Source organism: Grammomys surdaster, unplaced genomic scaffold, assembly GCF_004785775.1.
Source record: "Grammomys surdaster isolate TR1022 unplaced genomic scaffold, NIH_TR_1.0 126118, whole genome shotgun sequence".
Lineage (NCBI taxonomy): Eukaryota > Metazoa > Chordata > Mammalia > Rodentia > Muridae > Grammomys > Grammomys surdaster.
In genome coordinates, this window is record NW_021620926.1 from 6,703,425 (window position 1) to 6,728,625 (window position 25,201).

General features: G+C 46.9%; 1 protein-coding gene across 1 annotated transcript in view; it reads left to right on the top strand.

Moving 5' to 3' along the window:
* The window catches only part of Clic6 (chloride intracellular channel 6), a 42,732-nt gene that overhangs the window by 13,599 nt on the left and 3,932 nt on the right, over positions 1-25,201 (top strand). Inside the window, exons 2-5 of the mRNA XM_028756404.1 lie at positions 16,097-16,206; positions 16,728-16,853; positions 17,801-17,907; positions 18,631-18,812. Of these exons, the coding sequence (XP_028612237.1) occupies positions 16,097-16,206; positions 16,728-16,853; positions 17,801-17,907; positions 18,631-18,812 (525 nt within the window). The remainder of the gene's footprint in view (positions 1-16,096; positions 16,207-16,727; positions 16,854-17,800; positions 17,908-18,630; positions 18,813-25,201) is intronic.

Genomic DNA, 25,201 nt, shown 5'->3' on the forward strand with positions numbered 1-25,201 from the left:
CGCCCCCCCCCCCCCCCGCCCGGGGGGGGGGGGGGGGGGGGGGGGCGCCGCCCCCCCGGGGGGGGGGGGGGGAGGAGGGGGAGTGGAGGAGGCCTTGGTGCTGAATCTTCTTACAGTCAAGTCAGGGAACCGCTTGGACTCACGGATAGGAATTCTAGAATTTGAGCTGTGGAGTTAGAATCTGAGGTCTGTGAGGCCAGCATCTCTCCAGAGCCCTGTATTTATTTCATGGCCGCTGTGAAGGTGTTCTTGCGCCCCACCCCACAGCAGTAGTGTTTAGTTGGTGAGTGTTGACAGTATGTGTGATGCTGTAGTTGGTTTCTCATGCTTTTCCGTCACCTTGTCTGTTAACCCCTTACATGGTGTGTTGGAATACCCAGGCTCCGTAGGACTTTCTTTCACCAATTTTGGGTTCATTTGGACTTGATACAAAAGTAGTTTCTTTAGACCTAGCTAAAGAAGAGAACTCTATATAGCACTGTCTCCATGAAAAGGTCTTACTGGGTTACAGATCCCCTGCTCATTCTTGCCTCCTTCTAAGAGGGACTCATGGATACTTCAGTATGAGCGTGCCGAAGCCTGAAGTCCAGGTCTTCAGGACTATAAGCCTCCGGTGCACCCTACTCTGGGTGATTGGCTTTTGGATTTGTTAAATATCAATAAAGCTCTTGCTCCTGGCACCCATGGTGTCTCAATAAGCAAACGAGAAGAGTTCCAGACTTTTCTGTTACTATCCAGTTCACTCACAAAGACAAGTTTGTAGACTTGGGCTGTGTTTCATGAACATTTTCCACTATGGATGGGAGTGTGAGGTGTTTTTTAGGGGACCAGAATCCCTGTCAGGAAGGGAGAAAAGCACGGTAAAGTCCAGAAGCAGATGCTCGTCCAAGTGGGCTTGCCCTCTGCTTCTGTGCTGCTGTCATGGTCTCCTTGACTCTGGAGATTTGCTGCTGGGGCAAAGGTGCCAAGTGTCTCAGTCCAGAGCCCCTGGAGGCCAGAAAAAGGTGTTAAATCCCCAGAAGTGCAGTTACAGACACTTGTGAGCCACCATATGGGTGCTGGGATCTGAGCTCTGTTTCTCTGGAGGAGCAGCAAGTGCTTCTAACCACTGAGTCACCCTTCCTTCATCCCATAAAGATGCTGCTGCTTCTTGCTTCTTCTTCTTCTTCTTCTTCTTCTTCTTCTTCTTCTTCTTCTTCTTCTTCTTCTTCTTCTTCTTCTTCTTCTTCTTCTCCTTCTTCTTCTTCTTCCTCCTCCTCCTCCTTCCCTCCTCTTCCTCCTCCTCCTCTTCTTCCTCCTTCTTCCTTTCTTTCTCCACATCCTCTTCTTCGTTAAATAATGTGTATTTTTAAAATAATGTGTATTTTAAAAATAATTTTCAAATAAAAAGGGCCCAGGGAAAGCTTTGTCCTCAGTCTTGTTCCAAAGCCCTCTTGTTTCTTCTGCCTGTACCTGGTGTGTTTGTGTGTTTAGGTGCATGTATGCAGGCACCCTTAGAGACCAGGGCTGTGAAATCTCTCTGGGGCTGGAATTATAGGTGCTTGTGAGCCACCCCATGTGGATGCTGGAAAATAAATGCAAGTCCTCAGTAAGAGCAGTGTGTGCTTTTAACCCATTAAGGTGTCTCTCAAGCCCCAACCCTTGTTTTATGAGACAGAATCTTCCATTGTGACTTGTGGCTTGTGAAGTAGGCTGGGCTGGGTGGCCAGTGAACCGCAGGGGTTTGCCTCTCTCCACCTCTCCAGCACTAGGGTAGCAAGCACGTGCCACTGAGTCTGGCTCTCGTGTGACTTGCTATGGATTAAACTAGGGTCCTCCTGCCCGAGTCTTCAGCACTTGCCTGACCACACTGTCTTTCCAGGCCCATGTTTTTTGAGTAAATTTTCTTTCATTGAGCCAAGTTATGGGTGAGATGGGGCAACACCTCACGCTCCTCAGCTCTCTCTTCTTGTGATGCCCGTTAAGGAAAACGAGTTCTCTGGGCCAGAGTCCCACAGATGATGGTGTTCCTGTGAGTGTGGGCAAAGATGGTGTCTGGGTATCCAGTTCTCTTTTGTCTTCTCCCTCTGCCTGGGAAAAGCTCTGCCCTCACCCTTGTCCCAGAAGTCCCCTGTGTCTTCTAGCTGGACCTGGTTTTCTATGTGAGGAGAAGGTGGAGCTGGGAGGAGGAGCATGGGGAGGAGGTGGAGCTGGGAGGAGGGGCATGGGGTTGTTGGCTCTCCATGTCCTTTCCCTCCACATGTCATAGCCAGACCCACTCTTACATAGATGCTTCTAGTCCTGAACCCAGCTCCACATGTTTGTTTTGAGGGGACACTACCCCTATTCACCAGCACAGAGTAGGGTGTGAATATACTCTGCAGTGTGCCCTGTGGTGGCTGGGGCCTTCTTTGGGGACTGTGGCTGGTGGGGATTTTTCTTTTTATTTCTCTGCATTTGCTTCCTTAGGTTTGGTGGAGGCTTTCCAATAAGTGAGTCTCTGTTTCTCTGTCATCTCCTTGGAGGCTTTATCTATTTTGATTCCCCTGTTGCTCTGTAGGAAAGCACTCTTGGCTCCATCCTACCACACAGACACATCTTACAGCTTCTTTGTGAGCCACCCCAGTACAGCTCTTGCAGACTCTGGGAGCATCATTGAGGTGTGACAAATTCAACTTCCTAGTCTCACTGCAAGACTCTCATGTAATTTTCCAATCCCCTGTCATGTTGTAGGAACCTGAGAGCTTGTTGAAGGTCCCGGTAGAAACATTTTCAGGGGTGTCCAACTTTCGGATGTAACATGATGCTGACATTCACACACCTGTGGGGCTACATGCATAGCTATTCCAAGACCCCTGGGGTATGCAAGCCATGAGCTGGATGTATATTTTTTCAAACAAAGAAGTACACCAGGAGGTTGAGGTGGGGTGATCAGGGTTTTTTCTCTGTCTGGTTCCCAACCTCTGTGGGTGAGAACATAGCATTGTCTGATATCTGCCTGGGCAGCAGCCCCCTGAGTAAGTGTATCATCCAATCATAGCTAGATAATCACCACACCCCACTTCCCTCTTAGAATGGACTCCATGTCTTTTCCTGTGTGACTATCTGCTGGCACTGCATTTCAAAAATATTTGCAGGTTGTTCTGTGTGTGAAGTGAGACTTCCCCACTTTCTCTAAATTCCAGTTTTCCAAGACATTTCCATAAACATGAAGGGAAACCATAGTGATTCTGGGGATGTGGACTCACCTGGGTTGGAGTCAGAGTCAAAACGGATAGGTTTAGAAAATGCCAGTCTTCTCGTCGCGTGGTGTCATTGTGTCTGTCTGTACGTGGAAATAAGCTGACTCACTGTCCTGATACTGGAACAGCTAAGGTTGTGCAGTAAATGAGGGACAGTAAATGGATCTCTGGACACCTAGCATGTCACCTTGCTCTGGAAACAGGAGTCTTTGTATGCTTTGCTCTGTGCCTGGGTTTTGGACAATGATGTCAAGCTGATTTCCTGGTTGGGCCAGGGTGGGGGAACCCTGAAACAGGTCAACCCTTCTCCTCCCCTTTTCCCAAGGATGAGGGTGGGAGGGAGGTACAGCATCTGCCAGAGAAAGCATGTGACATGGAGAAAACTTCCTTCTAGCTCAGCCAGTGTGTTGGCCTTGGCCAGCCGGTTGTGTTTCTCCTTGTTAGCAAGCAGCTGATCCCATTGGGCCTTGGGCCAGGGCTCTTCTCCTTGCGTTGGTTTAAGCCAGGCCAAAACTGGAAATGGGGGAGGACAAAGGTTCCAGATAATTCTGTATCATCTGAAGTCTCCCGAAACACTTTTGAGGTGAACCATCAACACCTATAGGGTGGTACTGTCTTGGCTGACAAGGAGCTTTGAAGTTTTATATATTAATTGTCCTGACCCAGAATCCTAGAGTGTATAAGGATTTAAAGACAGCACAATGTCAGGTGACATTTGACTGTGAAAATTAAGACCACACCTTTGGGATGGAGTTCTAACCACACTTTGTGATTTTGTTTCTCCCTCTCTTTAAATACTACACTATTTTTGTAATAATCATGACTGTAATTTTCTGCTTTGGAAGCTTATCACCACCTTCTGGTATATTCTACGTGACACGACCTCACACACGCCTGTGTAGCCTCTGTCCCCTCTCATCAGCAGAACCGCAGCCTTGTTTGCCCCTGAGGTTTGTAAAACCTGGTATTTTGGTTTAGTCAAAGGACTTACTTTAAAATCTCTGAGCATCAGGAGACTCGAGGAGGCTGACAGAGCCTGGTTCTGGAGCATGAAGCTATAGGCAGGTTCGCCTAACTTACACTAAAACAGAACGCCACCTCACTCAGCTGCGCTCGGTCTCGCCATGCCTCATTCCGCCGCCTCTCTTCTGTATCATAGCTGTGTTGGCACTTAGAGCTGTTCTTTTCTTAAAATTATTATTCTTGTCAAAGTTCTTCCATTAAGAAAGACAACTTCGGGACAAGCTAATTACCCAATTGACTTGACAGGGCTCTTGTTCTAGTCATTAAAATGAAGCAAGACTTGTCAAGGACCACAGTGCTCACGAGCCCCATTAAGAACTTCAATCCGAGGAGCAGATGCGCCTCACCTCCTGGGCTGAGGCGCCATGATGCCTAAATTATTTTGTGACTGTCCTTTGGAGTTGCTGTGAGCAGCTTCTGTCATTAGTACATGGTCTCAAAATGCCACCACCTGGTTGGGATAGAGAGCTGGCAAGCGTGTCTCCAGCACATGGAATTTATAAAGAAGGGACCGGAGTGCTCACTGGGTTTCCTTACACCGCAGCATCTGTGGGGGGTGTTACCAGTATGAAGGCGCAGAAGGATTCCCCAAATGGACCTGCTTGCTGTTTGGATGAAGAAACTCACAGAGAAAATCCTCTCAGAGGAGCATCAGCACTCTTCTGTAAGTTGGACGTATGAAAAGGACCACGTTCTCCCCCACTCCCCCATAGCTCTCTGAGATTCAGGCTTGCAAGCCGGGTGACGGAACATGTTTTAGGTTAGATTCTCCCAAATGTCACAGATCTTGTAGGTGGTCATTTCTTCCTACGTAAACAGCCACAGAGCACTGATTTCTGCTATCTTTTCCTGTGAAAATGAAAGCATCCCCAGACCCACACAGGTCCCAACCCCTGTCTCATGTTACCTTCCTTAAGAGCCCTTAAGAGATTTCTGCTTTACTAAGGAACAAAAGTTGCTATAGAATTGTGGGTTCCCAGCAGCAAAGGACTTCATACATTGGCCACTAAAATCAACCTGAGTATCTTGAGGCCGCTGGACCGGTCCCCTTTTGTTAATACGTAGCTCCAGGGCTTTCATCTTCGTAGCACTTAGGGAATTCTGAGCAAACTGAGGAAGCTGGATTTGAAGGCACTCAGGGTTCCTTCCACAGGGTTCTCTCTGCCCGGCACATGGGTGTCCCTGCCATGCCTCTCACCTACCTCTCTCCCTGTCTCCGCCCTCCGATTTCAGTGAGAAATAATAAACAAACCTGGAATTGGTATCTTCCTAACAAGCTATCCAGAATCTACCTACCAGTCTCAAGTTAAGATGTATTTTAATGGCACTCTGAGGGGGCCCAGATGTGTTTGGGACAGTGTTAGCTTGGAAGACAGAGAGACCATATCCCCTTGGTAGCTTTTGGTAGACTATAGAAGGTTGTTGGGTAGGGAGAACATTTTGTTCCTAGGCTTTCTGGATTTATTTATTGCTTTCGTGTTTCCCATGTACCTGTGGCGTAATCACATGTGCATGTGTGTGGGCGTGCCCCTGTTTTCCATGTACCTGTGGAGTAGTCACATGTGCATGTGTTCAGGTTGTCCATTTCTCATGTTCCTGTGGTATAGTCACATGTGCATTTGTATGGATTTGCCCATTTACCATGTACCTGTGATGTAGTCACATGTGCATGTGTGTGGTGTGTGTCCTTGCCCATGTTGGCATGTGTGGAGGTGGGGGGGCAGTCATCAGCTGTCTTCCTCTCCCCCCACCTGATGTTTTGAGAAGCTTATGTGCTCCCTGAACCTAGAGCTCACTGAGCCCCACTGCCCAGCTAGCCCCAGGGATCCTCCCATCTCTGCCCTACAGCGGGGCATCTGAACTCAGGTATCCATGTTTGTTCAGCAAGCACTTCACTGACCCATCTCCTGGCCATAGAATTTACTGTTTAACACTGAAATCCTGTACATGAAGATATTCACCCCCTCCCTCACCAAGTTCTGGCGACATCTGGGTGCTTCAGCCACCTAAAGGGGTTAAAACCTAAGGGCATTTTCAGTCAGACCCTAATTCCTGAGGGCCCTCGTGAATCAAGTGCTATGCATGAAATGTATCTTCTAACCACAAGGGGGCACCAATGCCCTCCTGAAGCTGTCTCTGTGACTAGGTCTCTGTGGGCAAGCTGTGAATCCAGCTGGAAAACTTCATTGCTTCCAGAGGTGACCTGAAGGATGGGAGATGTCTCCTGTGTTGACATCAAAACAGTTTTGGGAGTTCTGGAGTTCACACAGAAGAGCTATCCTCTCAGCTGGGGACAAAGGAAGCTTTGCCTACCTCTCCTGAAGCCTGTGGCCATTACACAACCACCTGGAGTGGCTCCATGAAGGAAGTTTCTAGAAATAGGCTAAGCACCTGCTGGGTCACAGGTTATCCCTCTTTCTGACTTACTCGAGGCTCACCTGCCAAACTGTCTCAGGTGGAGGTCGAGGATTTCTGACAGGAAGGTCAGCTGTAGGTTCTTTCTGGGTCTACTGTAACATATTACTGGAGACTACAAGCCTAAGCATCTCTGATTTCTTATCTTATTGTCTTGCTGGACTCAGCAGATGGTGTCTCACTGGCATTGAAGTTCCAGGGGAAAGTCCACAGTCTTTCTTCTCCAGATGCTTGAAGCCTTCTTTTCTCCTGGATCCACCCTCCTTTAGTGTTAGAGCTAATTTCATCTCTGACCATCATTCCCCGGTCAAAACTTTCTAGACAGTAGCTAGGGAAATGTCTCCCTCTGGGAACCCACATGATTAGATTGGACCAATTTATATATTTGGTTGTGAGCCTTTAACAGCTGAGCCATCTCTCCAGCCCAGATCGGACCATCTTAATCATCCAGGATAATGCCTCTATCTCAAAATTTACAGCTTGGGTATCAGTCACATCGCCCTCTCTGCCTTGTAAGGGGATGTGTGGATTAGGACGTTGACATCTTTAAAGGGTCATTTCCCCACTGTCTATTGTCTTAATAGTAAATAGTTTGAGCTTCTTTTCCCACATTCTTGTCATTGTCAATCAGTGGTAGAGAGAGCTGTGGTCATGGGCAGACCTGTTTGGAAAGCCAGTTGGGGAGTTTTTCCCCAGCTTCTCTCAGAATCAAGGATGCCAACTGATGCTTTCTCAAATATAAAATAGGAAGGGTCGTCTGAAAGGCCTGTGTTAAGAGATGACTCGGTTTAGTACCCAGCACTCCTCATGCTTCTATTGAAAACTTTTTATGGCCAAAAGGAACGCTGGCTTTACCTGCTATAAAAAATTACCAGACTCAAACTCCTTGACTGGGCACACAGGGCTGTGGTGCCTGGAATGGAGTAGACTCCCCAGGAGTCTCCTTAGGAGACTTTGTCCTGCCTGCCCAGCTGGAAACAGAGAGAGGACAAAGGCCACACCTCACAGCTTTGTAGGTCTCCCTTCTTTTTGTGTGTGATGTGAGATGCCAGCTCCACAGGGTCAGCTCCCTCACGTGAATGTGGGGCTCTGTTAATCAGCCACTCTTTGTGTGGGGTGGGTTTGCAGTCAGCTGCGTTGTATTATTCCTCATGGCTTGTGAAAGTTTCCCAGTGAGGGCAAAGGAGATACAGTGTATGAGAGCTGAAGAGAGCCGGAAGTGCCCCCGGGAGCTGCGGGGGTCTCCTCCCACTGCTTCAGCACGCAGGATGTGCATAGCTGAGAGCTTCAGTCAACTCCATCTTCCTTTCCAACCACAGTGTCCTTTGGTCTTCTTACCTGCTTCTGATATTTATTCTCTTACTGTCCCTGTGGTTCTTGCAAGTCACCCCCAACCCTTGTATGACAGGGATGAGGAAAACGATCTGGAAAGTTCCACTTTTCTCTGGAAGGGCACTGATAGAAGTGGAGTAAAGAGGGTGGGGAACTTTTCCACTTGTCTAGCATGATATGAACTGAATACACTAGTCAGGTCCTTTGGTTCAAATCCTGCTGTTGTGTGTCCCTGGGCAGCTTCCTCTATCTGTCTGTGTCCTAACATTCTTCCCTGTCAATGGAGATGATAAAGGCACATCCATCTATCAAGGTCCTTGTTAGGATCAGTGGTAGTGATTTAAGTAACACATTTCAAACAACGAGTGGGACAGAGTAAACGCTATGTATGTCTTATGCTTGTGGTCCTGGTCACGGTCACCACCGTCACAGCAACATGCACAGTGTGACTGTGTTTTGGTTCATAATCCAACCTGCAAACATGCACTCTTTTATGGTTCATAATCCGACCTGTAAAAGACAGGAGTGGTGTATGGGCTTTTTAGGGCCTCGGGCCTTTTGTTTTGAAAAGATACATGTATCCTCTGGGAGGTGGGGGCTGTAGCCCAAGGCAACCTGTGTGGACAGTATGGTACGGATCCTTTTGAGCCCCAACTTCCTCAGAGTGACACCCTCCAGGGCCACCTGTTTTTCACCTACTGCCAACAGTGTAGAGAACCCTGGACATTTTTCCTACTCAACCTAGACAGAGATTCACATCTGGTTTTAATTCAGAGAACCCTGTAGAGGATCAAAGAGGGATGGAGGCCTTTGTTGAGAGAGACTCTGGGCTTTGAGAGTGGGGATGGGCTTGTTTGCAGCCAGCTTGTGCGGTGTCTTTTGATAAGGTGTATTTGTTGTGTTCTGAGACGGACTGTGCTGGAATGTTGGCCACCTGATTTGTTGCTTCATATCGGCTTGGTCCAGCTTAGCAGACCGGCCCGGATCTGGGTGGGGATGCTCAGAGAGCTGACGTTGGGTTAGCTTCGGTGCAGACTTGGGGTGTTCCAGAGTATGTTCTGCCTCCTTTCTGCATCATGCGTAGGGCTCACGAATCTGTCTGCTCACCCTCCCCGGGAGCTGAGGGGTTCTTGCCATGGGTCTTCTCAACACTCATTATCAGCTGTGGAACCTGATGAGTCCTCCCATGGAGATGTTCTGTGGGGGAGTATGGAGGACCGCATCTGGGTGACCCAGCAGGACTTTGGTAATGCCTTCTCCTCTTCTAAAAATGCGAATCTGCCCAGGTGGTAGGGTGAAAAGCTGTCCCAGCTTGCCTGAAAAATAGAGGGTGAGAGACTAGCTATAAAGTCAGAGTGATCCTGGGCAAACCAGAGGAGCTGACCCCTGCCATGGTGAAGGTATGCACAGTTCTGCATGTGTCCCCGCGGGACCCTTTATCCAGTGATAGGCCAGCTCAGGTGGTTCTCAGACTCGATGCCAACGCAGAGTTCCACCTCTTTGCTAACTGACTGGAGGTCTGTTTGTTTTGCTCTTAAGGACATTTGAATTTTCTCTGAGAGTAGGCATAAGGTGAGAGAGAGAGAGAGAGAGAGAGAGAGAGAGAGAGAGAGAGAGAGAGAATGAATCCATTTCCCTGAGGAGGACGTGGGCCGGCATGAAAATCACACTAATTGAGGCTTGTTAAAAAGTACCCTAAATTCCATAATTGTCTGCTCTGATGGGCTCAGGGTAGGAGAGTAAATGCTGTTGATAATGACAATAATAGCTCCCTTTATTGGGCGCCCAGGGTGTTTAAGTATATCAGTGTTTTAATCCCTGTTCTCTACCCCTCCCCACCGTGTGTATGTGTGTGTGTGTGTCTGTGTGTGTGTGCATGCACGTGTGTGTGCGCACACGTACATAGGTGAGCACATGTGAACATGTATACGTGGCTGCTGTACTTCAGTGCTGCCCACATTTTTTTTTTTTTCAGTCAGGATTTGTCATTGTCTGGAACTTTCCAGTTAGGCTGTCTGGCCTGCCAGGGAGTCCCAGAAACCTCCTTGTCTCCACTCCACAGCACTGGGGTTACAAGCATTGCCACAGTGCCTGGGTTTTAAGATATATGGATTATGGAGGATCTAACTATGGTTCCTGCACTCTCAAAGCAAGCACTCTACACAGTGACCTGTGAGCTCAGGCCAGATCTTTGTCTTTAAAAATGGGAAAATGGCGCTCAAGGAGCAGGGAACAGATTGACTATGGGATTATTCAACAGCAGAGCTGCAGTCTCTCACTCCTCCTCCCCTTCCCTTTTCCCCCTCCCCTTGCCTTTTCCTCCTCCCCTCCCCCTCCCCCTCCCCCTCCCCCTCCCCCCTCACTTCTTTCATTATCTCAGAGACACTTGGCATTGCTTAGAAATGGAGATGTCAGGCTGTGGAGATAGATGGCTTAGAGGGTAATTCATCTGCTAGGCAAGCCTGAGGACCTGGGTTCATATCCCCAACATCCACCTAAAAAGCTAGATGCAATAGCCCATATTTGGATGGTCAGCACTGTGGGATGGAGACAGGCAGATCTCAGGGGCTCAAGAAACTAAAAAACTAAGGTGAGAGAGCCATTGAGGAAGACATGCAATGACAACTTCTGACTACTACACATGCTTATAACTGCATGGGCAAGCACACACACACACACCCCATACAACCCCCCACACCACACCCCCCCCACACAGATACCATACACACCACACACACACCACACACATACCACACACACCACACACACCACACACCACACACACCACACACACACACACACATACCATACACACCACACACACCACACACACACAGACACATACATCACACACACACACACACACATACACACACACATACACACACATACACACACACATACATACACACACACCACAGAGAGAGAGAGAGAGAGAGAGAGAGAGACACTAGGCTCATGAAGAGGATTGTGATTCTTTTTCCAGAATCACTGAAAATCAAGACGCCTCAGGTTACAACATTATAGCATAGGCCATCCCCGTACACTAGGAGGCTGTGGCTGTGGTGGCTCGGGGGAGATGCTTATGGCTCTCGCTTGAGCCTTTGACTTCCTCTTCCACCTCCCATTCTCTTTCCTTGGATGTGGCTTAGCACGTCACATTGCTTTGCAGTGAATATGTGCGGGTTTTACACAGGCCAAGAAGCTTATAGCCATTATTGACACAACCCAAGGAGCAAGGAGGGCCCATAGGTACTCCCAGAAGGATCAGAGAGGTCTCATGGGTGCTCCCAGGGAGCACTGGTCTCCAGGCTCCATGGAGATAGTCTCCCAGTCACTGCCAGAGGATTCCTCTTTGCTAGCAACTGCTAGTGTCTGTGAGAATACCCCACACAGGGGATGGGTGTGTCCCCTGGTTCCAGGCTTAGAGAGATCTCTGCCATCCGATAAAGATCCAGGAGGACATCCCCTATCTATCCCTAACAGCCCCCACCCAGGAGTGGGACCATCTGCTTGTTCTTACCGTCTCACAGAGCAGACACACAGTGAGGCTCAGGGTGAATTCTTGCCCATGTGTCCTGCCTCTCTGACCTCATGAGTGATGTGATCCACCATGCTCTGATGTGGTAGAAGGCCTCGCCAGAGGCTGGTACAGAACACTGGACTTCTTAGGCTCTGAGGCTATGAGAAACGAATGTCTTTACATTATTCATTTCCCAGCCTCTGGGATTCAATGACAGCATCAGAAAACTAACCAAGACAGCTGGTTGCAGCTGGTTCTTTCTACCCCACTGCCTTCTGAAAGGACTCTGGTCTCCTGTATCAATCCTCCTTCTGACTTAGGCCTCTTCTGAGCACCCACTGTCTCTATTTAGCCTAAAATCTGCCTTGCACTCTAGGAACAATGGCCCATCGTTTCTTACATCTTTCCACAGCTCTGCAATGGAGGTATATTTACTCTCTGATCCACCCCCACCTCATCCAAAGTCCTTTTATTAACCCCTGTAAGGACCAGGACTAATCCCTAAAGACCTCTCTGCACCCGAGATGCATGTGCCTCCTTCTCTCCTCAGTGGGCATCTGGGTATCAGGAAAAGAACAATGGGAACATCAACTCTCTGATTTCTCAACTCCCCCGAGCATCCCAGACTGCTTTTCACCATATTTGGTAATAGCAGAAACATGTGCTTGTGTTATAGAATATGCTCGCTCTTTATACTCACACAGAAATTTCTAGAAAGAAGATAGAACCAAGAAGTCAAGGAAGTAAGCTGGTAGGTGTATGGTCTTTTAGGTGAGAGGGTATGGGGGTAGGTGCTGAGGAGCCACAAAGAAGGCTTGACAGTCATTACCTGTGAGACCAGCACTGAGCTGTCCATCAGATCCTCTGAAGGCAGTAGCTGCAGTCACCGGTCACCATAGTGGGGAGTGGCAGTGTGGCTGTCACTTGTGGGCATCAGAGAGGTCATTTGATTAAGAGAAGAGAGCTTACAGGTAGAAAACAATTCTACGAATTTTGAGTAATGAACGCACGGTAGGTTAGTGGGGAGGCTCTGGATTTTGGAGGCCCTGGAGCACAGAGAGACTCTTCACTGCTGTGTTGTTGGCCAGACCTTTTCCTCTTACACCTTGCGGTCCCCTCAGCAGGTGCAGGCCAGAGGTCATCAGTGCTACTTCCTCCCTGAGGCCAAGGCAGATGTCACTTGCAAAGGGAACATCTGAGCGCAGGTCAGGGGTGTGCCTGCTCTGCTCTTGAGATGTGTCATGTGGATGCCCCAGTGCATCCTGAAAGACAGACATGATGCTGTTCTGGCTTTTCACAGTGTCCAGGTCTCTATTGAAAATGAAAACCACAACAACAACAAGCAAAAAAAAAAAAAAAAAAAAAACCCAAAAAACAATGAAAAACAAAAAAAAACCACTTCAATTTCTCAAGCTACTTAATTTGATTTAATCAGAAACATGGACCTACAAAAACTTCCCCTGCAGCCTGAGCGCCCCGCTGAGACATCTCAGCCCAGAGTGCAATTAGCCAGAGAGAATTACCAACATTGGGAAATAAAAGTCCGTACGATAGAGCCTCCCAATTATGGGGACAGTGTCAGTTATTCACTGCAAATATATATGTATTTATCTCATCATCTTGTCGGGTTAATGATACAAGCAAGGCGATCCACTCCCATTATTGCTCAATAATGGACCGTGGAGATGGCGTATCTTCGCCTTTATTTTTGCTGGCACATCCTAGCACTGAAGCGCATTAAAGTAATAAAATTAAGCAAGGCGTCCCTGTCCCTCCCACCATGTTCCCGTAACCCCCTCATTTATGGCAGACTAAGATAGAAAGAAAGTTTTAGAGCAATTTAAGATGAGGCAATGCTGGATATGTAAATCCCATTTTATTGGCAGTTGGGGCAGCTAGCTAAAATACCTAGCAGCCTAGAGTTTATGGGCTCTGCTGGCTGGCTTGGAATAATTCAGTGTCAAGACCACATGGGGAAACATGGAGAGTTAAATATCGATTCATTGTCTTCACAACAGGGACTCTGTGGCCATCATTCTCTCACCTTCAGGTGGGGTGTTGCACCCACTGCAGCTCTGTGAGGGAGCCTGAAAAGCTTGACAGGTTTTCACTAGGGTTGGGTGCCTGTGTGCATATGTGTGCATGCGTGTGCATGGGTGTGTGTGATGAATGGATGAATACCCATGGAAACCAAAGATTGATGTTGGTGACTGTTTCGGTTGCTTTCGCCTTATCCTCCTTAAGTAGGGTCTCCCATTGTCCCAGGAGTTTACCATGAGCCCCGGGGATCTCTCTGTCTGTCTCCATCTCCTCAGAGTGGGATTACAAGCATGGACCACTATGCCCTGGCTTTTACATGAGTTCCAGGACTCAAACTCAGGTCCCCATGCACACACAGAAAACATTCTGCCAACGGAGCCATCTGTATGATGGTTCAACCCAAGTCTTTGTCGAGGTGAATGACAAAGTCGGTTTTTGTATTTTGAGGAGTGTAAGAGTTCTCTCTCACGTTGCTGCTCCCAGACCCTTGTTTCCACCAAACGAAGCCACTGCCAGAGTTGAGGAAGTGGTTTTGAGGAAAATGTGGAAGTGAGTTTGGGAACATCGGAGAAACAGCAGGGCAGATCCGACTGTGTACTCCAGTTCTCCTCCAGATGCTATGGTGGGAGGCGGTGAGGGCCAGGGAGGCTTTACCAACAGAACGCATTGCCATGGGAACTCTGTCACCAGAGCTGTAGAACAGGAGGCCCAGCACTCAGCAGGCCTTTGCCCCATTCACAGTGAGCTGTGATCAGACCCCAACGATCCAAGAAGCAAAAAGGAGAAGAGAGAACCATCACCCCACTCCATGGAACTGCTAGACTTTATTGTGCTTAGTGCAGCTATTATAAAAATAAGAGGCTTAAATGCGAGTGAGCAAGTCAGGGCTGGCCAGTCGGCACATCTCTGCCTTCTCCTCACCTTCATCCTTTGCTGTGTCTGACTATGTCCAAACCTGTACCAGGTAAGAGAGTATAGGACAGGCTTCTTGGGCAGGCACCAGACACTGGGCATTCTATACATCTCATCTCTGTGCTATGGAACAGAGCAGGAGACCAGGGCAGCAGAGGGTGGGGTCCCTGCTGATGTGTCCTCGGTGGGTGAGGCAGGGCAGTGTTTCAGGGCCCACATGCTGTGGAAGTGCAAAGTATACTGCTGTGTTACAACTGTTCCCTGTCAGCCACTGGGCTATCAAGAAATGTCACAGACTCTACCTGGAGAAGTTCCCTGATCCTTGCCTTCTAATAGGCAGAGCAGAGTATATGTGAGCTGCAGGGGGGAGGCTTGGGCATGGGAGGGACACAGAACCCAGGCTCTGAGCCTAGGAGACTGTGAATTAAGCTCAGCTTGCTTGGTTCGTACTTTTAGAAGCTGAACTATTGTTCCTCCTCTCAACTTGTAAGAATCTCCATTCATAGTGTTTTTGCTCAGTTATTTCCCATTGACATAACTCCCCAGGTGACTCACCTCCAGAGTACTCTTTGCTTTGGTTGTTTTGCACTGTCTTTTAATTTTCACCATACAAGCAAGCAGTGGACTTTCTGCCTCATGCCTCATCCCTTCCATGTATATGATGGTGCTTTCTTCTCCAAGTTCTTATGACTATAGTTGTCAGAAATAGACCTCCTGGGTGGAGTGTGGTTATGTTTGTGCTAGCAAGAATAATTGTGTGGTCATGAACACTGGGAGTGTGCATTAGGCTGTTTTCTGTTGCTATAACAAAATACCGGAGGCTGGAGAGTCTAAAGACAAGGGTTTGATTGAACTCACAGTGTCAGAGATTCACACTCATGACATTGGCTTACGCTCAGGTTTGATGGTAGTCTGAGAGCGAGCAGCATCACAGGGCAGGGGCTTGGGTGTAGTGGCATGTGCCTGCATTGCCAGCCCTGGGGAGATGGAAGGGGCAGGATCAAGAATTCAAGGTCGTCTTCAGCTACGGGTGAGGGTGAGACCAGCCTGAGTTCCATGAGGTTCTGTCTCAAAACAATCAAATAAAAACCAAGGAAACAGAAGCAGCTGGCAGGGCCTGAAACTGCTGGCTGTTTTGTCTCTTTAAGTAACACCGTACTCTCATGAGAATCGCTCCCAGAGACCATCCTGAATGCATCCCCAGAGCAAAGTCCTGGGTGGCTTTGTCACCATCTACTGGGTCCCAGGTTTTTCTGTGCAAACTTGAGGGAAGATTTATTTATTTATTTATTTTATGTGTATGAGTGTTTGTATGTATGTGGACCATGTTCATCCCCATGAGGGTCAGAAGAGGGAAGTCTGATTGCCTGGAACTGGGGATAACAGATGGTTGTGAGCCTCCATGTGAGTGCTGAGGACTGAACATAGGTCCTCTGCCCAAGCAGCCAGTGTTCTTAACCACTGAGATGTCTCCCTAATTCCTATTTTTCCATTTTGTGTGTGTGTGTGTGTGTGTGTGCATCACTGCTGTATCACACACATCTCTAACCTGTCCTAGACCCTGAGTTAAACAGCCTCAGAAGGCCAAATAAATCCGGGTCAGATAAATCTCTTTGTTTTCTACTCTCAGGCTGGTTATGACGGAGAGAGCATCGGAAACTGTCCATTTTCGCAGCGTCTCTTTATGATCCTCTGGCTAAAGGGTGTTATATTCAATGTGACAACGGTGGACCTGAAACGGTGAGACAAGGCTTCTGTGTCATTTGCAAAATCATGCCTAATTCCCCATATGCAGCAACACACCCTTTCATGTATATAAGCATGTGTGTATACACACAAACATGCTCACACACTAGGGACTGAGGGCATATAATGATATGTCCTTCCTTAATCAGGAGCCTGGAATGAAGCCCAAGGGCTAGCCAAGCAGCATGGTTCATAGAGAACTCAGGGGCTGCAGTCAGAAAGGGGTAGGGGTTGGGGGCCAGGGAGAGCCTGCTTTCCCTCCCAGAACCCTGCCTGAGCACTGGTCTGGGCTGATAACCCTGGAGACTTAACTTTCCCATCTCTGTAGCCAGCCACGGATCATTTGTTAGCGAATTTCTTGGCTTTCGTCTCCAGCAAGCCAACTTATTAATTCACAGACCACTTTGAAATTTTCAAGGGTTGTATCTCTTAAATGATAAGGTCACAGCTAAGCCTTGGCTGTGACTCCAAATGCTTGGGACCATCTGTGCAGACTGCTCTTCCATTCTATCTAGGAAGCCTGCAGACCTTCAGAACCTGGCTCCCGGGACGAACCCTCCTTTCATGACTTTTGATGGTGAAGTCAAGACGGATGTGAATAAGATTGAGGAGTTCCTAGAGGAGAAGTTAGTTCCCCCAAGGTAAGCCTCTTAGAACTGATGCTCACAAGGTCATTGCCATTCTCCTCCTTGGTCATGCATACTATGCCACAGAAACAGCCAGATCAGACACCTTGAGTTAAGATGGATTCTGCTTCTGCTCTGGTTTCATTTCTGTTGCTGTGATTTAAAACAAAACAAAACAAAACAAAACAAAACAAAACAAAACAAAACAAAACAAAACATCCTGACCAAAAAAAAAAAAAAAAGCAACTTAGTCTATCTGTCTCACAATTCCAAGTTGTGGTCCATGATTGCAGGGAAGTCAGTAGGGTAGGAATGTAAGCCAGCCAGCCATGTCACATTCACAACCAAGAGCAGAGAGAAATGCAGGGTGATATTTGCTACTATTATTCCTGTTCTGAGTAGTTCAGGGCCCCCTTCCTAGGGAATGGTACCACCCACAGTGGACTGTATCAGCTAATAATCAAGTCATACCCATAGTCCAATCTTATCTAGACAGTTCCTCAGTTGAGGCTCTTCTCCCAGGTGATTCTAGGTTGTGGCAAGTTGACACTGAAAACAAACCCTAACAGCATCCCTTCTACGTATCCATAGCTTGGTTGTTAGGATGGTATGGTAGAAGGATGAAGGAAGCATCATTGCTGTGTGGGATAACTGTCTCTCATGTCTGCTACTGGAAGAAACTTCAGGAATCTTCTAATCAAACACCTTTATTAGACTGGAGAGGGGATTAGGTCAAGAACATCTGGTTGGTCCCTGTGTTCTAGGATTGGTCTCACCAGGACCAGATCCAATGCAGTTCTCCCAAATCATGCTTTGACTCTACCTTGAGATCCAGTGGTCACTAAACCAGTCTACAGGAGCTTGTCATCGTAATATCTGACCAGATACAGGCCTTTCCCTCCATTTCATCATCCTGACTAGCCGTTGCTTTTTTGTGACTCATCGATTTTGAACTCTTCAAGGTACCCTAAGCTGGGAACCCAACACCCCGAATCCAACTCGGCAGGAAATGATGTTTTTGCCAAATTCTCAGCATTTATTAAAAACACCAAGAAGGACGCGAATGAGAGTAAGTACTCTTGTCCTGGGTTCTGTCTCCATGGAGCCATCTGCATGGCTGCTGGGGAGATACTGGGTATCTGGGCTCATTTTACAGATGGGAGTCTGGGAACAAGGGAAACTATCCCTATCTTTGACTCTGCATGTGACGTTGGAGAGATTCTTTCTAGAGTTTGGGAATCCAAAGTACAACATTATTAAGGGGAGACATGTCAACATCCAGCTTTTTCCACCTGCAATGTGGTGATTGTTCAAATGACGACTCTGCCAGTCCCTAGCTCACCGTAGGCTTCTCATAAATGTTTATAAGAGTGGATGCATTTGGGCTGGATAGATGGCTCAGCAGCTAAGAGCACACACTGCTCTTGTGGAGTTTGGTTCCCAGCCCCTCTACCAGGTGGCTCATAACCACCTGTCACTCTAGGTCTCGGACACCTGAGGCCCTCTTCCAGCTTCTGAGTGTACCTGCACACTTCTGGTATGCATACACACAGGCACGAATAAAAATAAAATGAAAAATACCTTAAAAGCTGATGGGTCCCAGAAGTAGCATAACCGTGTAGATGGCACAGAGACCGAGTCCTCCCGTCTGCATCTGTGTCCTTCCGGTCTTCTTGCCACAGACTGGCTGTGTCTCAGAAAGGAAGCACATCTACTCTCACCTTCCAAGACAGAAAAAAAAGGCAGCCACTTGCATAGCCCCTCTCCAGCACCTCTTGCCTTTGTGTTTTAGTTTATGAAAAGAACCTACTACGGGCCCTGAAGAAGCTGGACAGTTACTTAAACAGCCCTCTACCAGACGAAATAGATGCCTACAGTACGGAGGATGTCACTGTTTCACAAAGGAAATTTCTGGATGGGGATGAGCTCACACTGGCCGACTGTAACCTCTTACCCAAGCTCCATATCATCAAGGTTTGTTGTTGCTCTTGACGGCTGGGCTGGAGGCATGAAGGAGGCTTTGCTGTTGGTTTTGTTTTGTTTAGTTTTTATTGTTGTGACTTATGCTGGGGCCAGACATGGAAACAGGCCTGGAACACAGATTTGAATTGAAAAACTAGTAGTTTATAGTCAAGGCAGCTGTGCTAAACACATAGAATCAAGAACTCTAGGTGTTCTCAAGAAAGACTTGTGAGTGTGCTCCCTGCCCTGGGTCCCCAGCCTGAGGAAAAGCTCCAGTGCACTCAGGGTCTCCGTGGCATTTACCACATGGAGCTTGAAGATGATGTGTTTTTGATAACTCTAGGGATAAGCAAGGATGTTTCAGGGACAAAGAGGGGTCTTCCTATAAACTCTTCACATCAGCCCCACATACATAGCTAAAAACAGCTAATACATCTCCTTAGCTTGGCCTCTTCTGTAGCTGGCATCCTGTCTTCCTAGTAGAAGAGTAAACAGACATACACAACTAGAGCTGTTTAAAGGAATATTTTTAAAAATTTAAAATGTTTAGTTTTTTAAATTTCAGTTCTCTGATTGGTCACCTGACCTAGCTAATCAGAACTTCTTATGGCCCATGAGGATTCCCAGGCAGCTGGCCCCACAGTTGGATGCTGAGTTGCTGCTCTCTCTCCAACTCTCCGTTACTTATGGATGATGTCAGTCATTAATGTGCTTGACAGCCATCACTGCTATGTATGTGTCTTAGTCAGGGTTTCTATTCCTGCACAAACACCATGACCAAGAAGCAAGTTAGAGAGGAAAGGGTTTATTCAGCTTACACTTCCACATTGTGTTCATCACCAAAGGAAGTCAAGACTGGAACTCAAGCAGGTCAGGAAGCAGGAGCTGATGCAGAGCCATGGAGGGATGTTACTTACTGGCTTGCTTCCCCTGGCTTGCTCAGCTTGCTTTCTTATAGAACCCAGGACTAGCAGCCCAGGGATGGCACTACCCACAATGGGCCTTGATCACTAATTGAGAAGATGTCTTATAGCTAGATCTCATGGAGGCATTTTCTCAACTGAAGCTTCTTTCTCTGTGATAACTCCAACTTGTATCAAGTTGACACAAAACCAGCCAGTACAGTATGTGATCTTCAGATGTCTAAAACAGAATCCTGTGCACTGGGCATCTTCATTATTATTAAATTCTCCCTAGGCCTAAAGCTGGTGTAGGAACATAAGGTGAGAATAAAGGGGAAATGCAGAGAAACACAAGTTTGTCCCATGCTCTAAGTTTGTACATATTTGGCTGGTAAAGATACCCATCTGGTTTCAACAGTCCATGGCGGGCTACATGTCACTCTCGGTCACTCTGTGTGAGAACCTTGTCTTTCTCTTCCTGAATACCTCTTCTTGTCCCCCCACCCCCAGTCTCTAACTCACTCTTCCTCTCTTGCCTGTGTTGTGTACTTCAGTGAGATCTACCTACAATGGACATTGCCAATTCCTTGAGTGAATGTCTTTTCAGTAGTTTCACTAAGGTCCTAACATCCAAAGGAGTTGAGAGATGCTCCACTCCTGACAATCTGCTGACTCTAGCCGTCATTTTCCAGTGATCTTTATGCTGCTGTGTTGTGGTTTACTCTTCTGCAGGAATAGATTTTTAGTCTTTGCTGTGAATGATATAGCATCAGACAGGTATGTACAGGCTGAAGAAGAGACAGCAGTGACTATGACAAAATGCTTGAGAAGGTCTTTAAAAGCAGAAAGGTTTGCTTTGGCCTGTGGTTTCAGAGCTATTATTCCACAATGAGCTGGTTTTATTGGTGTTAGGCTTGTGGAAAACACTGTAGTACAGGAAAGCAGCTCACCTGTTGAAGCCAGAAGGAAGAAACAGCAAGGAGTATCTTAGACAAGATGTACCCTTCAAAGGCCTCTAGTAGCCTAGATACCACTTCCTGTTGCCTAATCTGCTATGGTTAACCAGTCGATGAAGCTAGCTCCCTCATGGTCTAATCACCACCAGTTGGGGACCAAACCTTCATTTTATAAAAGTGTTTAATATCCAAAGCACATTGGAGAACATGAGAAATATCTCAGCCACACAGCACAAGTCAAAATGTGCTTTATTCATAAGAAAAAGAAGGGGACTGGAGAGATGACTCAGTGGTTAAGAGCACTGGCTGCTTTTGCAGAGGACCAGGTTTGGTTCCTAGCACCCATATTAGATAGCCCACAATCACCTGTAACTCCAGCTCCAGGGGATCCAACACCTTCACCTGGTCTCTGAGTACTTGCATTTACATGAACACGCAGACATACACATACATGTAAGCGGTGGAAAGGGTAAGCTTTGGAGGTGGGGGTAGGTCAAAAGCAGCCCATGGTGAGAATATAAGACCTAGAAGCAGAATCTTCAAAGCCATTTAGCACTTAAGATACTAAACTGTTTAATGATCTTCCAGCACAGAGTACTTCTGAAGGAAATGAGAATTAGTCCAAGGGAGTTATGGTAAAAGATGAGAATGAGGAGATTTATAATTTATTTCCTTTCCTGAAACTCACTGAAAGTGGCATTAAAAATAGAATATTGGCTTCATCTTTCATGAGCCTACAGAAGAACAACAGATCACCCACAAACACAAAGGAATCCCAGAGACAGGGTTGACTGGTGCATGGCTCCCTTTGTGGTTAGAACAGTTCAGAATTTTAAAGAAGTAAATAACGCAGTCCTGAAATGCCTGAGATCTTTGCGTAGAGGGTGGAGCAGTGAGGCAAAGATGACAGAGAACACTTGTGGGTTGAGGTCTCTAAAGAGACAGAGTTGGTGCAAGATCATACAGAGTTGATGTCTATACAGCCTGTGCCCAGCCCCTCACCCACTGGTGTGTCCTGGAGGGAGATGGGGTAGGAGAAAAAGAAAGATCTGGCATTTTGTTTTGTGGCTGCTGAACAGAGTAAAAAGAAAAGAAAAAAAGAAAAGAAGGAAGGAAGGAAGGAAGGAAGGAAAGGATGGAAGGAAGGAAGAAAGAAAGGAAGGGAAGGAGGAAGGAAGGGAAGGATGAAAGGAAGGGTGGGAGGAAGGAAGGAAGGAAGGGAAGGAGGATGGAAGGAAGGAAGGAAGGAAGGAAGGAAGGAAGGAAGGAAGGAAGGAAGGAAGGAAGGGTTCCCTGACTCTAACTCTAATGCCAACCCTATCTCTCACCCTAACTCTAGCTCCAATGTGTTTGGTGAATGAATGCTCCATTGGAATAGTGAGTTTGCTCTACCAACTGACCTGTCCTCACTCTCCTGTTGCTCCATGTGATTTCTAAACAAATGATAGCTCCAGTATGTCTGCCTCACTAAATCATGACTGGCCACAAGAAGGGATCCATGCAGGGCCACCGTATAGCTACGGACAATAAAAGTGAAAGAAAATGATGGAGGACCCAAAATTAAAGAAAGGAAAAAGGGGTCAGGAAATGCATATATAACAAAGACTTGTCCCAGGAAGTCAAAGAACATTCTAGATCCTTCTACAACCTTGAAAAGGGAAAATAGTATGACTTCTTCAAAAAAAAAAAAAAAAGCTCAAAGACAAGACATAGACTATCAAAAGACACAGTACCAGAAATGGATGCAACCTAGGCCAGAGGCATTTGAGTGAGAAAAGTAAAGACAGATAAAGTCCTGAAGGAATATAAAAGTTATATAGAAGTAGCAAGAAGCAGATGAAAGGAAACCATAGAAAGTAGTTAGACTGGATCTGAAAACAAATCACCTAAAATCAGATGTTTGTATTCAGAATGAGAGAAGAGAGAAGGAAAGCAGGAAAGTGGAGGTCCAAGCAGAACATTGTATGAATTAAAGGAGGGCTGGGGCTTCTGCTTTATCTGAAGAATAGCCTGAATTGACTGTGCCAGGATAAAACCCAGGGACCTAATACACACTAGGTGGTACTCTACCACCAAGTTCATCACCAGCCCTTGGTATGTGAGACAGGGTTTCACTATATAGCTCAGCCTGGTCTCAGGTTCGCCATTCCCCAAGCCTCTAATGAATCCTAGAGCTACAAGCATGTACATCATACAAGATTGCCTATTTTTATATCATTACCATAATCATTATTTGCTGAGGATAAAACTCAGGGTCTTGGACATGTAGGCAAGCACTGGTACATCCTTAACCCCAAACCTCTGCTTTCAAGGTCATGCCATGTTTAGGAAACATATTCCCAGAACAATCAACACTGTGAGACATGCTTTATACTTCACCACGGTTCTGTAATAGAAAGGAAGTGTTAGGAACTGTATCTGTCCCTTTCCATTGCTATAACAGAATGTTTGGGGCAGGGGTATGCAGAAAAACTTGTTTAGCTCACAGTTGTAGACATTCAAGACCATTGGATATGGACCTTAAGGCATCCCAGTGTGTGTGGGGGGGAGGAGGTGATTATAGGTGAGACAGGAAGTGGCCATAGGTGAGACAGGAAGTGGCCATAGGTGAGACAGGAAGTGACCATAGGTGAGAAAGGAAATGACCACAGGTGAGACAGGAAGTGATCACAGGTAAGACAGGAAGTGACCATAGGTAGAACAGGAAGTGAGCATGGATGAGACAGGAAGTGACCACAGGTGAGACAGAAAGTTACTACAGGTGAGATAGGAAGTGACCATAGGCCAGACAGGAAGTGATCACAGGTAAGACAAGATATGAGCATGGGTGAGACAGAAGTGATCGTGGGTGAGACAAGAAGTGAGCATGGATGAGACAGGAAGTGAGCATAGGTGAGACAGGAAGTGGCCATATGGTGAGATAGGAAGTGATCATATGGTGAGACTGGAAGCATCCAGACTTGCTCTTGTATATCAGACTTTCCTACAGAATTAACCAGATTCCCATGAGAACTATCTCAGTCTAGTGATGCCCTCCTCCAAGCCCTGCTTCTTGAAGGTCTTATCACACATTGCTTCACTGAGACCCAAACTTTCAACCCATGACCCTTCCAAGAGTATACTCAAACTACAGCAGACAGCCAGACAATAGTACTCACCCACAGCAATGATGACATAGATAAACAGTAGAACTGCCTACAGGGGGAAGACATCCACAATGGCCTCAACAACCTTCATGACATCAAAAATCAGCAAACAGAGAGGAACAGGAAGGTTGTCTGCTGTATTATGAAAGAGTTTTATATCCCCAGTTATTATCTCCCCAGACACCCAGCCTTAGTAAAATAAGCACTCCTGAGTAGTAAAATTACTATGTGTTGAAATACTCAAATGATCATGAAAATAGGAACCTGAGACAGATAAGATGTGCTTTAGAAAAGGCTGTTAAGAAACAGGGAATCTCTCTTGCTCTAACTTAGAGCACAGATTTGCTCAAAGGACACTCGCTTGCTTACAGAAGAGTGAGAGACTTGGGCTTAGGGTAACCTAACTATCCAGTCCCAACACACACATCTCTGTCATTTACCTGTTTGCTTTCTCTATTCTTATGTGTTTGGTGAACAGGTGTCTCAAGGGCTTAAAGAGGGAGTGATATGCTTATATTTCAATAAAAAATAAAATAAATTTATAAAAAGAGATTGTAGCTGGACATTCAATAAGAGGTGACAAGTCCTTTCCATGAGCTTCTTAGCTTGGAGTGTTGTGGCCCTTTCCGTGGGGAACCCACACTGACACTAGTGGAGAGATGAAGTCAGAACGTGATAAAGGGAAAGAGCCAGAAGGACATGGAAACACATATGTTCCCTCCTTTGTCATTAACAGGAGTCAATTTGATAGATAACGTTCGGGGACTCTCAGAAAGAACCGAACCGCAGACTCTGGGCTATTGAAAGGGAGTGTGTGTGTGTGCGTGCATACACATAGGAAACAAAGTAGTACATTCAGAAATCATAGTGCGGGTGGAGAGATGGCTCAGCTGTTTGCTTGCTTGTCACACAAGCAAGAGGACCTGAGTTTGATTCCTCAGAACACTTGCAAAACATGGCAGATGTGAGGCATCTCATCTCAGGAAGGCAGAGGCAGGAGAATCATGGGATTGCTGGCCAGAGACAGTTTAGTCACATTTCAAGTTCCAGGCTCAACAAAAGATCCTGTCTCCAAAAATGGGGTAGAGAGAGAGAGATTGGGGTAGTGGTCCCACAGCTGAGTTACCTGTGCATGGCAGAGGCCTTGAGTGTAGCCACCTGCAAGTCCAGCAGCAGGGACTGGAATGCCTCTTCTGGCCTCTAGGGACCTCTGCACACATGTGTGCACACTCATAAGAAATCCTTCTTTAGAACAATAAGGTAGGGCAGTGGTTAAGAGCACTGGCCGCTATTCCAGAGGACCTCCACTCAGCACCCATTTGAGGCAGCTTGATCCAGCCTAGACTCACATGTACAGACTGTCTCCCCCGCCCCCACCTTCCATACAACATAACTTA